This window comes from Cebus imitator, unplaced genomic scaffold, assembly GCF_001604975.1.
Source record: "Cebus imitator isolate Cc_AM_T3 unplaced genomic scaffold, Cebus_imitator-1.0 Scaffold82, whole genome shotgun sequence".
NCBI classification, from domain to species: Eukaryota; Metazoa; Chordata; class Mammalia; order Primates; family Cebidae; genus Cebus; species Cebus imitator.
The window spans coordinates 4,537,014-4,550,661 of record NW_016107397.1 but is presented as its reverse complement, the minus strand read 5'-3'; the positions used below and the strand labels follow the sequence as shown (position 1 = coordinate 4,550,661).

At 45.3% G+C, this 13,648-nt stretch overlaps 1 protein-coding gene across 1 annotated transcript in view; it reads left to right on the top strand.

The window, feature by feature from the left end:
- TMEM225B (transmembrane protein 225B) overlaps window positions 1-8,633 on the top strand; it is a 40,690-nt gene extending 32,057 nt beyond the window's left edge. The window contains exons 2-5 of the mRNA XM_037740331.1: window positions 2,263-2,473; window positions 4,411-4,557; window positions 5,345-5,482; window positions 8,197-8,633. Coding sequence (XP_037596259.1) covers window positions 2,290-2,473; window positions 4,411-4,557; window positions 5,345-5,482; window positions 8,197-8,369 — 642 coding nt within the window. The 5' untranslated portion in view covers window positions 2,263-2,289 and the 3' untranslated portion in view covers window positions 8,370-8,633. The remainder of the gene's footprint in view (window positions 1-2,262; window positions 2,474-4,410; window positions 4,558-5,344; window positions 5,483-8,196) is intronic.
- The last annotated feature ends 5,015 nt before the right edge of the window (window positions 8,634-13,648 follow it).

Genomic DNA, 13,648 nt, shown 5'->3' with positions numbered 1-13,648 from the left:
CACATTCAGGTACACCTATCAAACGTAGATTAGGTCTTTTCACATAGTCCCATATTTCTTGGAAACTTTGCTCGTTCTTTTTTATCCTTTTTTCTCTAATCTTGTCTTTTTGTTTTATTTCATGAAGTTGGTCTTCGATCTCTGATATCTTTTCTTCTACTTGATCAATTCGGCTGTTAAGACTTGAGAATCATATTAATCATGTATTATTAATGTAATAATGTTAATACTAACACACTATATTATTAATATAATAGTGGTAATGCTATTAACACTATATTATGAATGTAAGTATTAATACTATTAACATTATATTAATATAATAATGTTAATAGTATATTATTAATATACTTGTGTTAATTCTGTTAGCACTATATTATTAATATTATTATTGTTCCCATTTTACAGTTGAGAAGCCCAGGACCCAGGAGACACAGGAAATTTATCCAAAGTCCCCACGCTGGTAACGGTAGAGCTAGAGTTTGAATTCCGATCCCTCCGCCCTCTATTCCTCCGCCCCCACCCACCCATAGGCGAGGCCGGTACTGTGGGCAGACGCCAGGCCCAGGTTTTCCCCTCCTCCACCCGCCAGGGGGCAGCAGGTAGAGAAGGCTGAGCACGCGTCTCGGCAGAGCTGGAGCTCGGCCCAGAGGCCCAGACTCAGCGGGCTCTGCGCTGGGGACTCTGGGGCCAACGGAAGCTCCAGGAGCCCGGTAGAGCCTGGAGGGGCGGGCGAGGGTCCCACCATGACCTGCCTGGAAGGCAGCCCAGCCCCGGGACGCGAGACCCCTACAACAGTGCCGCAGGTGGCGGCGGGGGTAGGGGGGAGACTAGTAGCGGTGCGAGCAAGGTGGCCCCACAGGTTGGGAGGGGAGAGGATGTGGGGAAGTCCCCCTATCCACCCAAGGCTGAGCGTCACCTAACTGGCTGTGGGCCCCAGCGGGGCAGGGGCTGGGGACGGATGGCCAGGTTAGGGCTCAGCTTCGGGTCTTGAAAATGTCCCTATGGCTTTGGGGCCACGGAAGGGCGGAGTCCTGGGCATTCAGGAGAAAGGGTCTAAGAGGATCGTCAGCAGGAAGGAACCTCTGACCCCACTCTGGGTCAATGTGCAGCCCAAGTTGCCACAAATTACTGGAGGAAACAATGGGAATGGAAGGTCTCTTTCCCGTTCCAACCCAGGATGCACTTTAGGTCGCCCGCTTCCTTTATCCCCAGGGCAGCTACCGGCTTTCCTGGGAGGTGCCAGGGCCTGGAAGGTGTGGGGCTGCAGCTCAGGCGCTGGAGGGGCCTCGGGGTCCAGGAACCTTCTGCCAAGCCAGTGGTCCTCAGATGCTGGTCCAGGCACCACCACGGAGTACACAGCTCTTCTTACCTCCTGGTGTTATGGGTCCTTTAAAAAATAATAATTTGGTCAGGTGTGGGGGCTCACACCTGTAATTTCAGCTCTTTGAGAGGCCAAGGCAGGAGGATCACTTGAGCCCAGGAGTTGCCTGGGCAACATAGCAAGACCCCGTCTCTAAAAAAAAAAAACAAAACAAAACCATGGCTCAAGAGTTCTGACTAAAAACAAAAAACAAAAAACAAAATATCAGCCAGGTGTAATGGCATACACCTGTAGTTCTAGCTACTTGGGAGGCTGAGGTGGGAGGATCGCTTGTGCCCAGGAGGCATGATTGCACCACTGCACTCCAGCCTGGGTGTCACAAGAGCCTGTATCCAAAAAAAAAAAATTTGCCAAGCGTGGTTGTTTACACCTGTAATCCCAGCACTTTGGGAGGCTGAGGCGGATGGATCACGAGATCAGGAGTTTGAGACCAACCTGGCCAACATAGTGAAACCCCATCTTTACTAAAAATACAAAAATTAACTGGGCATAGTGGTGCACGCCTGTAATCCCAGCTACTCAGGAGGCTGAGGCAGGAGAATTGCTTGAACCCAGGAGGTGGAGGTTGCAGTGAGCCGAAATCACGCCATTGCACTCCAGCCTGGGCTAAAAACAAACAAAAAAATTGAATAAAAACCAAACCAGTGATAGTAGATAAGTTGTATTGTTTTAAATGCCCTTGGCAAAATCAAAAGTTGGCAGTCCTATATTCCCCCATTCTCTCTCCTTTTCTCACACATCTACATGCGTATGAAAAAGCATTCTCTGGATCCACAGAATTTCAGACTGGAGAATCACTGAATTGAACTGCTGGCCATTGGTGGCTGGAGAGGCTGGCCTGACAGTCCCACCTGTGCTATCACTTTTCTCTTACGCAGGTGTTGCTGACGTTGGAGGACTAGGACATGAAGGGATTCTCCTGGGTCATAGTCCCGGCCTTGACCTCCCTAGGCTACCTGCTCATAGTGGTGGTCTCCATCTTTCCCTTCTGGGTGCGGCTCATGAACCAGGAGTCCCACGAAGTCTTTTTCAGTGGTCCGTTTGAGAACTGCTTCCATGTCAAATGCTGGAAGCCTCGGCCCTTATCCAGTAAGGAGGGATGGAGGCAGGGATGGGGAAGAGGGAGATGGGGCCAGTATGGGGACAGAGGTGGGGGGTGAAAGAACAGAATCTGGGCAGAGGGGACAAAATCTGATGAGCTCAGGGCTGGACATAGTGGCTTGCACTTTGGGAGGCCAAAGTGAGAGGATTGCTGAGGCCAGGAATTTGAGACCAGCCTGGGCAACATAGCCAAACCCTGTTGCTACAAAAATGAAAACCAAAACAAAACAAACAGCTGAGCATGGTGGTATGTACCTGTAGTCCCACCTACTCAAGAAGCCAAGGTTGGAGGGCTCCCGCTTAAGCCCAGGAGTTCAAGGCTACAGTGAGCTGTGATCATGCCACTGCACTCCAGCCTGGGGGACGGAGTGAGGCCCTGTCTCCAAAAAACACAAAAAATTAACCAGGCTTGTTTAACACAGGGTAGACTCTGGGATATCTGGGACTTCAACAGTAACTTTGACTCCTGGTTCCACTGCCAGCTGCCCACTCTGCCAGCTTGGGAGGGTGTGCAAACTCATTTTCACATGGCTCTGCATCATGCCAGCAGTTGGAGAACAAATCACCCTGTTACCAGACTCTGGCTCTGCTAATTTTGGTTTGTTTCACTACTCCTGCTGTTGTTGTTGTTTTTAAAGATGGGGTCTCCCTCTGTTGCCCAGGCTGAAGTGCAGTGGCATGATCATGGCTCACTGTAGTCTCTAACTCCTGGGTTCAAGCGATCTTCCCACCTCAGCCTCCTGAGTAGTTGGGACTACAGGTGCACACCACAGCTCCCAGATAATTTTTAAATTTTATGTTTTGTAAAAACAGGATCTTGCTCTGTTGTCCAGGCTGGCATGATCATAGATCACTGCAGCCTCTACCTCCTCGGCTCAAGTGATCCTCCTGCCTCAGCCCCCCAAGTAGCTGGGACTACAGGTGTGCCCTACCATGCCCAACTTTTTAAATTTTCTTGTAGAGATGGGGCCTTACTATGTGGCCCAGGCTGGTCTCCAACGCCTGACCTCAGGCAGTCCTCCCACGTCAGCTTCCCAAAGTGTTGAGATTACAGGCGTGAGCCATCACACCCAGTCTCACTCCTGTTAGCTAGGAAAATTAAATAAGTGTGTGGAGACTCTCTCAGAGTTCAGAACGTTTTGACCTCACGAAGTTCTAATTTTCCACAGGTGAGTTATTTCAGGGTAATCAATACAGGTGTGATTCTCCACATTTGCACGTGCAACAAATTTTATCATGAGAGATTGATTTTGTGTTACTTTTTAAAACCACCATTTTCCCCTAGTGGATGATACATGGTTTTCCAAATTCACATAATATTTGTTAAGGCCAGGCATGGTGGGTCACACCTGTCATCCCAGCACTTTGGGAGGCTAAGATGAGAGGATTGCTGGAGCCCAGGAGGTTGAGGCTGCTGTGAGCTATGATAGTGCCACTGCACTCTAGCTTGGGCCGCAGAGCAAGACCCTTTTTCTACAAAACATAAAAATAAAAAAAATTAGGCAGGTGTGGTGGTGCATGCCTATAGTACCAGCTACTCTGGAGGCTGAGGCAGGAGGATTGCTGGAGCCTGTGAAGTCGAAGTTACAGTGAGCTGAGATCACACCACCACACTCCAGCTGGGGTGATAAGGCGAGACCCTGTTTCAAAAAGAGAAAAAATATTTATTAAGAACTGATGATTTCAGTGTCTGACATTGTCAATTTAATTTTTTTCATATATTTCTATGTCATTGGGAATCAAATTGTGGGGCCAGAGCATTCCTGGGGCCAAAGTGGCATGGTCACAACCTTGGTCCCAAGGCCATGCTTTGGGACCCGAGGGTGGTGGTGGGTCCGGGGGCCAGCTCTGTCCAGGCTTTGTGGGACTCTGTCCTTTTTGGGTCAGGGTTCCCAGCTTCAGCCCTGCTTCTCCCTCCCCTGCAGTTTACATCCTCCTCGGCCGGTTTTTCCTGCTCTCTGCAATTATCCTGGCTTTCCTCACCACCTTCTTCATGGTTCCCTTCGCAGCCAAGTTCTTCCCGAGGACCTGGAAGCAAAACTTTGTGTTAGCCTTCATCAGCTTCCTCACAGGTGTGGAAAAGCCAGGTGATCCCTGACCTTTGCCAGGGCCTGGGGAGGAGGAGTCCAGAGAAAGCGGGGTGCTCAGTCTCTGTGATGTCAAGAGAGGCATAATTTTTCTTTATAGAGACAGAGTCTCACTCTGTCACCCAGGCTGGAGTGCAGTAGTGCATTCATAGCTCACTGCAGCCTCGACCTCCTGGGCTCAAGTGATCCTCCCACCTCAGCCTTCCAAGTGGCTGGGACTGCAGGCATGCACCACCTTAAACGATTTTTTTGTTTGTTTTTGTAGAGATGGGGATCTCGCTATGTTGCCCAGGCTGGCCTCAAACTGCTGGTGTCAAGCGATCTTCCTGCCTCAGCCTCCTAATTGTTGAGATTACAGGCATGAGCCGCTGCACCTGGCCCCTTTTGACATTTATAAAGGGTGACCCAGGCTCCATCCTGAGAGGCTCCCAGGCAAATGGTGGAGGTAGAGCACAATGCAGTAGGAAAACTGAGTTGCATTTAATCCAAAGTGTCAAACCCAGAGGGTGCAACCTGAAGTGAGCTAGGGGCAGATGCAGAGGGTGCTAGGAAAGGGAGTTCTGATGATAGTTCCCTGGGAGGTGAGGCACACGGGCTTTCAAGATGAGTGGGAAAGGAAGGAGGGACAGGCCTGTAGGGTGGGAGATTTTTTTTTTTCCAGAGAGGGGGCAAGGATGAAGGAACTTCCAGGCAGGAGCTACAGGGGGTGAAGTTTGGAGGGAAGGCAGGCAGCATGGGAGAAGAGCCAGGGTGCCTCCCTATAACCCTGCAGCGGTCTGCGCCCTCCTGGCCTTGGTGCTGCATGCCCTGGAGATCCAGGCTCTGCGGATGAAGCTCAGCCACCTGCAGTTCTCCGTGCTATGGCCTTACTACGTGCTGGGCTTCAACATCTTTCTGTTCATAGTGGCTGGTGAGTGTCCAGGGAACAGTGCCCTGCTTCTCGTCCTCGGTCTGGATTTAGGAGCCTGTCTTGTGGAGGCCCTCCCTTTGGATTCTCTAGAGTCGCACTTGTTCTAAACTGCAGCAGCCAGCTACACATGGCTATTTAACTTGAGTTAATTAAAATAGTTATTGGCCAGGCGTGGTGGCTCACAGCTGCAATCAAAGTACTTCAGGAGTTTGAGGTGGGCATATCACTTGAGGCCAGGAGTTTGAGACCAGCCTTGCCAACATGGCCAACCCCACCTCTACTAAAAATACAAAATTTAGGGCTGGGGGTGGTGGCTTACACCTGTAATCCCAGCGCTTTGGGAGGCCGAGGCAGGTGGATCACGGGGTCAGGAGTTGAAGACCAGTTTGGTCAAAATGGTGAAACTGCTTTTCTACTAAAAATACAAAAATTAGCCGGGCGTGGTGATGTGTGCCTGTAATCCCAGCTACTCAGGAGGCTGAGGCAGAGAACTGCCTGAACCCAGGAAGCAGAGATTGCAGTGAGCTGAGATTGTGCCACTGCACTCCAGCCTGGGCAACAGAGTGAGACTCCATCTAAAAAAAATTAGCCGGGCATGGTGGCACATGCTTGTAATCTCAGCTACTTGGAAGGCTGAGGCAGGAGAATTGCTTGAACCCAGGATGCAGAGGTTGCAGTTAGCTGAGATCACATCACTGCACTCCAGCCTGGGTGACAGAGCAAGACTCAGTCTCTAAAATAAAATAAAAACTTATGAATTCAGTTCTTCAATCATAGTAGCCACATTACCAGTGTTCAATAACCACGTTTCCAGTGGCTATTGGACAACTGTCATATTGGACAGTGCAGACAGAGAAATTTCCTTCTCTGCAGAATGTTCTACCGGAAGGCACTGCTTTGGAGCTTCAACCCGATCCTTTGCTTTCCTGTTTTTATCCTTCTTGGCTTAGAATCAAACTCTTTCAAATTTGTATAGTCTCCCTTCCACTAGCCTTTCTCCTAAGGCTGTCTATTCCTGTCTCTGTTTTTTTTTTTTTTTTTTAAGAGACAGAGTCTTGCTCTGTTGCCCAGGTTGGATTGCAGTGGTACAACTGTAGCCTCCACTTCCTGGGCTCGAGAGATCCTCCTGCCTCAGCCTCTTGAATTACTGGAACTACAGGCATGCGCCACCATGGCCAGCTAGTTAAATATATATATATATATATATTTAACAGACACACAGACACACACACACACAGACACACAGACACACACACACACACGTGCACACGCACACACACACACACACACACACACACACACACAGCCAAGCGCCGCTGGCTCATGCCTGTCATCCCACCACTTTGGGAGGCTGAGGTGGGTGGATCACCTGGGGTCAGGAGTTCAAGACCAGCCTGATTAACCTGGCGAAACCTTGTCTCTACTAAACATACAAAAATTAGCCAGGCATGGTGGTTCATGCCTGTAGTTCCAGCTACTTGGGAGGCTGAAGCAGGAGAATTGCTTGAACCCAGGAGGCGGAGGTTGCAGTGAGCCAAGATTGCACCACTGCACTCCAGCCTAGGCAATAGAGCAGGACTCTGTCTCGAACCCAAAAATAAAACCAAAATAAAAACATTATATTTTTAATATATTTTTATTTTTTATTTCTTAATTTCCCTATCTCCAAATACAGTTACAATATTTTATGTTTTAACCTTTTAATTCCATTTTTCCATGATTTCCATGAACTTTTTGAAGTTCCCTCACATTTTATTTAGAACGTTTGTGGCTTTGAGTGGAAGAGTAGTCTGCTATAATGCTGAAAATAGAAGTTGTCTTTTATCTTAGTCTTCACCTTAACACAGCATTGATCATTCACTCAAGATATCTCCATTTGTTCTTTTTTTTTTTGAGATGGAGTTTCACTCATGTTACCCAGGCTGGAGTGCAATGGCATGATCTCGGCTCACCACAACCTCCGCCTCCTGGGTTCAGGCAATTCTCCTGCCTCAGCCTCCTGAGTAGCTGGGATTACAGGCATGCGCCACCATGCCCAGCTAATGTTTTGTATTTTTAGTAGAGACGGGGTTTCACCATGTTGACCAGGATGGTCTCGATCTCTTGACCTTGTGATCCACCCGCCTTGGCCTCCCAAAGTGCTGGGATTACAGGCTTGAGCCACCGCGCCCGGCCACTGTTCTTTTTTAAAAGAGACAAGGTCTTGCTCTGTCGCCCAGGCTGGAGAGCAGTGGTGTGATCATAGCTTATTGCACCCTTGAGGTCTTGCTATGATTCGCCCATGATGAGTCTTGAACTCCTGGGCGCAAAAGACCTTCCTGCCTCGGCTTCTCAAAGCACTGGAATTACAGACATGAACCACCATACCCATCCTTCATTTGTTCTTATTAATGTCAGTTGTCTTTCTTTTACTTCACTGAAGGTCTTGAGTTGGGCCTGGGTTTTGTATTGGAACTTCATTTCTCTAAACCCTTGTTTTTGTCACCCATTAATGGACTAGATGATTGCTGAGGTGTCTTCTAGGTGCTGACTATGGGTCTGTGATTTTATTCATGTATTTGTATTTCTTCTCCTTTGATTTATCCTATCTTGGTTATACCCTAGATTGGGGGGTAGAATGAGGGAGGGCAGGTCTGGAGCCAGAGGGATGTGACCTCCAGGGCGTGGAGCTCTGCACTCTCTCTGACCTGACTCAAACCTTGGCTGTTCCCTAGGTACCATCTGCCTTGCTCAAGAAATAGCCTGCCCTTCCTGTGACTTGTTGTCCATTTCCCAGAGGATGGAGGAAGGCCATGGGTGCCTGCACCTGGACAATCTGGAGAGTTTGGGAGGAGAACTGAGCTCAGTACAAAAGGAGACACTGGTGACAGAAGAAACAGTTATCTAGCCCAGAACATGGCCTCCCTACCCTTCTTTAAGCCGTGTGAATGCACACATGTAGCTGATTGCAGGTCCCCCTTCTCTGCCAGTGTCTGTGCCTTTGCGGAGCTTCTTGCATGTCAGATCAACCCTCCACTTCCCCATATTCACAGCAATTCTATCTTGATTGTATTTGAAATTTGCTAAAAGTCCTTTCAACTCTTCTGAGCTTCCTGAGTGATGTTTTTGCAGGTATCTTCAAGAAAAAGAAGGGCTGCTTTGTTCATCCATACCTCAAAAGCCAAGCCTGCGGGGCAGGAGAGGAGGGAGGAATATTACAAGATAACCAAGAGAAATGGGATTTTGCAAAACAAAAACCGTATAGAATACAGAATACACTTGGGGGAATGACGGGTATTTGCGCTGGTGGCATAGGGGTGAAAGAATTTACCAAGACAGTTGTAGATAAAGAAAGGCAGATTTACTAAAGGAAGTATAAAAGTACATTGCCAGGGAGCAATGGGCAGAACCAGCAGAAGAAGAGCTGACTGAAAGGAAATAGAGGCTTGCTGGAGATTTCTTTTTTTCCTCCTTCTTTTATTGACTGATTGATTGATTGTACTTTAGGTTCTAGGGTACATGTGCAGATCATGCAGGATTGTTGCGTATGTACACACATGGCAAGGTGGTTTGCTGCCTCCAGCCCCCTGTCACCTACATCTGGAATATCTCCCCATGTTACCCTCCCCGACCTCCCCACCCCTCTGCTGTCCCTCCTTCCCCCCCCCCCAACAACCCTTGTGTGTGATGCTCCCCTCCCTGTGTCCATGTGTTTTCATTGTTCAATACCCACCTATGAGTGAGAACATGTGGTGTTTGATTTTCTGTTAGCGTGTCAGTTTGCTGAGAATGATGGTTTCCAGATTCATCCATGTCCCTACAAAGGACACGAACGCATCAATTTTTTTTTTTATGGCTGCACAGTATTCCATGGTGTATATGTACCACATTTTCCTTGTCCAGTCTATCATCAATGGGCATTTGGGTTGGTTCCGGGTCTTTGCTATTGTAAACAGTGCCGCTATGAATATACGTGTGCATGTGTCTTTATAATAGAATGATTTGTAATTCTTTGGGTATATACCCAGTAATGGGATTGCTGGGTCAAATGGAATTTCTATTTCTAGGTCCTTGAGGAAGCGCCACACTGTCTTCCACAATGGTTGAACTAATTTACACTCCCACCAACAGTGTAAAAGTGTTCCTATTTCTCCATATCCTCTCCAGCATCTGTTGTCTCCAGATTTTTTAATGATTGCCATTCTAACTGGCATGAGGTGGTATCTCAATGTGGTTTTGATTTGCATTTCTCTAATACTCAGTTATGATGAGCATTTTTTCATATGTTTGTTGGCCTCATATATGTCTTCTTTTGAAAAGTGTCTGTTCACATCCTTCTCCCACTTTTGGATGGGTTTGTTTGTTTTTTTCCTTGTAAATCTGTTTTAGCTCTTTGTAGATTCTGGATATTAGCCCTCTGTAAGATGGATAGATTGCAAAAATTTTTCCCATTCTGTTGGTTGCTGGTTCACTCTAATGATTGTTTCTTTTGCTGTACAGAAGCTCTGGAGTTAATTAGGTCCCATTTGCCTATTTTGGCTTTTGTTGCCAATGCTTTTGGTGTTTTAGTCATGAAGTCTTTGTCTATGCCTATGTCCTGAATGGTTTTGCCTAGGTTTTCTTCTAGGGTTTTTATGGTGTTAGGTCTTATGTTTAAGTCTTTAATCCATCTGGAGTTAATTTTAGTGTAAGGTGTCAGGAAGGGATCCAGTTTCTGCTTTCTGCACATGGCTAGCCAGTTTTCCCAACACCATTTATTAAAGAGGGAATCCTTTCCCCATTGCTTGTTTTTGTCAGGTTTGTCAAAGATCAGAAGGTTGTAGGTGTGTGGCGTTGCCTCCAAGGCCTCTGTTCTGTTCCATTGGTCTATATCTCTGTTTTGTTACCAGTACCATGCTGTTTTGATTACTGTAGCTTTGTAGTACGGTTTGAAATCGGGTAGCATGATGCTTCCAGCTTTGTTCTTTTTGCTTAGGATTGTCTTGTCTATGTGGGCTCTCTTTTGGTTCCATATGAAGTTTAAGGTGTTTTTTTCCAGTTCTGTGAAGAAGGTCATTGGTAGCTTGATGGGGATAATGTTGAATCTATAAATTAGTTTGGGCAGTATGGCCATTTTCACAATATTGATTCTTCCTAACCATAAGCATGGACTGTTTCTCCATTTGCTTGTGTTCTCTCTTATTTCCTTGAGCAGTGGTTTGTAGTTCTCCTTGAAGAGGTCCTTTACATCCTTTGTTGGTTGTATTCCTAGGTATTTTATTCTCTTTGTAGCAATTGTGAATGGGCATTCATTCATGATTTAGCTCTCTGTTAGTCTGTTATTGGTATATAGAAATGCTTGTGATTTCTGCACATATATTTTATATCCTGAGACTTTCCTGAAGTTGCTTATCAGTTTAAGGAGATTTTGGGCTGAGATGATAGGGTCTTCTAAATATACAATCATGTCATCTGCAAATAGAGACAATTTGACTTCATCTTTTCCTAACTGAATACGCTTTATTTTTTTTTCTTGCCTAATTGCTCTGGCTAGAAATTCCAATACTATATTGAATAGGAGTGGTGACAGAAGGCATCCTCATCTAGTGTTAGATTTCAAAGGGAATGCTTCCAGTTTTTGCCTATTCAGTATGATATTGACTGTGGGTTTGTCATAAATAGCTTTTATTATTTTGAGATACATTCCGTCCATACCTAGTTTATTGAGAGTTTTTAGCATAAAGGGCTATTCAATTTTGTCGAAGGCCTTCTCTGCATCTATTGAGATGATCATGTGATTTTTGTCTTTGGTTCTGTTTATGTGGTGAACTATGTTTATAGACTTGCGTATGTTGAGCCAGCTTTGCATCCCCAGAATGAAGCCTACTTGATCATGATGGATAAGCTTTCTGATGTGCTGTTGCAATTGGTTTGCCAGCATTTTATTGAAGATTTTTGTATCTATGTTCATCATGGATATTGGCCTGAAGTTTTTTTTGTTGAGTCTCTGCCAGGTTTTGGTATCAGGATGATGTTGTCTCATAAAATGATTTGGTAAGGATTCCTTCTTTTGTATTGTTTGTAATAGTTTCAGAAGCAATGGTACCAGCTCCTTTTTCTACGTCTGGTAGAATTCAGCTGTGAGCCCATCTGGACCTGGACTTTTTTTGGTTGGTAGACTATTAATTGCTGCCTCAACTTCAGCCCTTGTTATTGGTCTGTTCAAGGTTTCAACTTCTTCCTGATTTAGGCTTAGGAGAGTGCAAGTGTCCAGGAATGTATCCATTTCTTCCTGGTTTACTGGTTTATGTGCATAGAGTTGTTTGTAGTAATTGCTGATTGTAGTTTGTATTTCTGTGGAGTCAGTCGTGATATCCCCTTTATCTTTTTTTATTGCATCCATTTGATTCTTCTCCCTTTTTTAAAAAATCTGGCTAGCAGTCTGTCTACTTTGTTGATATTTTCAAAAAACCCGCTCCTGGATTTATTGATTTATTGAAGGATATTTTGTGTCTATCTCCTTCAGTTCTGCTGTGAACTTAGTTGTTTCTTGTCTTCTGCTAGCTTTTGAGTGTTTTTGATCTTGCTTCTCTAGCTCTTTCAATTTTGATAACAGGGTGTTATTTTAGATCTTTCCTTGCTTCTCTGGTGGGCATTTATTGCTATAAATTTCCCTTTAGACACTGCTTTAAATGTGTCCCAGAAATTCTGGTACATTGTGTCTTCATTCTTGTTGGTTTCAAAGAACATCTTTATTTCTGCCTTCATTTTATTGTTCATCCAGTTGACATTCAGGAGCCAATTGTTTTGTTTCCATGAAGTTGTGTGGTTCTGAGTTAGTTTCTTAATCCTGAGTTCTAATTTGAGTGCACTGTGGTCTGAGAGACTGTTTGTTATGATTTCTGTTCTTTTGCATTTGCTGAGGAGTGATTTACTTCCAATTATGTGGTCAGTTTTAGAGTAGGTGCCATGCAGTGCTGAGAAGAATGTATATTCTGTGGATTTGGGGTGGAGATTTCTGTAGATGTCTATTAGGTCTGCTTGGTCCAGATCTGAGTTCAAGTCCTGGATATCCTTGTTAATTTTCTGTCTTGTGGATCTAATATTGATATTGGAGTGTTAAAGTCTCCCACTATTATTGTGTGGGAGTCTAAGTCTCTTTGTAGGTCATTAAGAACTTGCTTTCTGTACTTGGGTTCTCCCATATGGGGTGCGTATATATTTACGATCGTTATTTCATCTTGATGCATTGATCCTTTTACCATTATGTAATGCCCTTCTTTGTCTCTTTTGATCTTTGTTGGTTTAAAGTCTATCTTATCAGAGACTAGGATTGCAACTCCTGCTTTTTTCTTTTTTTGCTCTCCATTTGCTTGATAAATCTTCCTCCATCCCTTTATTTTGAGCCTGTGTGTGTCTTTGCACATGAGATGTGTCTCTTGAATACAGCACACTGATTGGTTTTGACTTTTTATCCAATTTGCCAGTCTGTGTCTTTTGATTGTGGCATTTAGTCCATTTACCTTTATGGTTAATATTGTTATGTGTGCATTTCATCCTGCCCCTGATGCTAGCTGGATGTTTTGCCCATTAGTTGACACATTTTCTTCATTTTGTCGATGGTCTTTACCATTTGGTACGTTTTTGTAGTGGCTGGTACTGGTTGTTCCTTTCCTTGTTTAGTGCTTCTTTCAGGAGCTCTTGTAAGGCAGGCCTGGCGGTGATGAAATCTCTCAGCAATTGCTTGTCCATAAAGAATTTTCTTTCTCCTTTGCGTCAAAAGATTAGTTTGGCTAGATATGAAATTCTAGGTTGAAAGTTTGTTTCTTTAAGGGTGTTGAATATTGGCCCCCACTCTCTTCTGGCTTGGAGGGTTTCTGCCAAGAGATCCACTGTGAGTCTGATGGGCTTCCCTTTGTGGGTAACTTGACCTTTCTCTCTGGCTGCCCTTAGCATTTTTTCTTTCATTTCAACCATGGTGAATATGATGATTATGTGCTTTGGGGTCGCTCCTCTTGAGGAATGTCTTTGTGGTGTTCCCTGTGTTTCCTGGACTTGAGTGTTGGCCTGCCTTGCTAGGTTGGGGAAGTTCTCCTGGATAATATCCTGAAGAGTGTTTTCCAGCTTGGATTCATTCTCTCCCTCACATTCAGGTACATCTATCAAATGTAGATTAGGTCTTTTCACATAATCCCATATTTCTTGGAG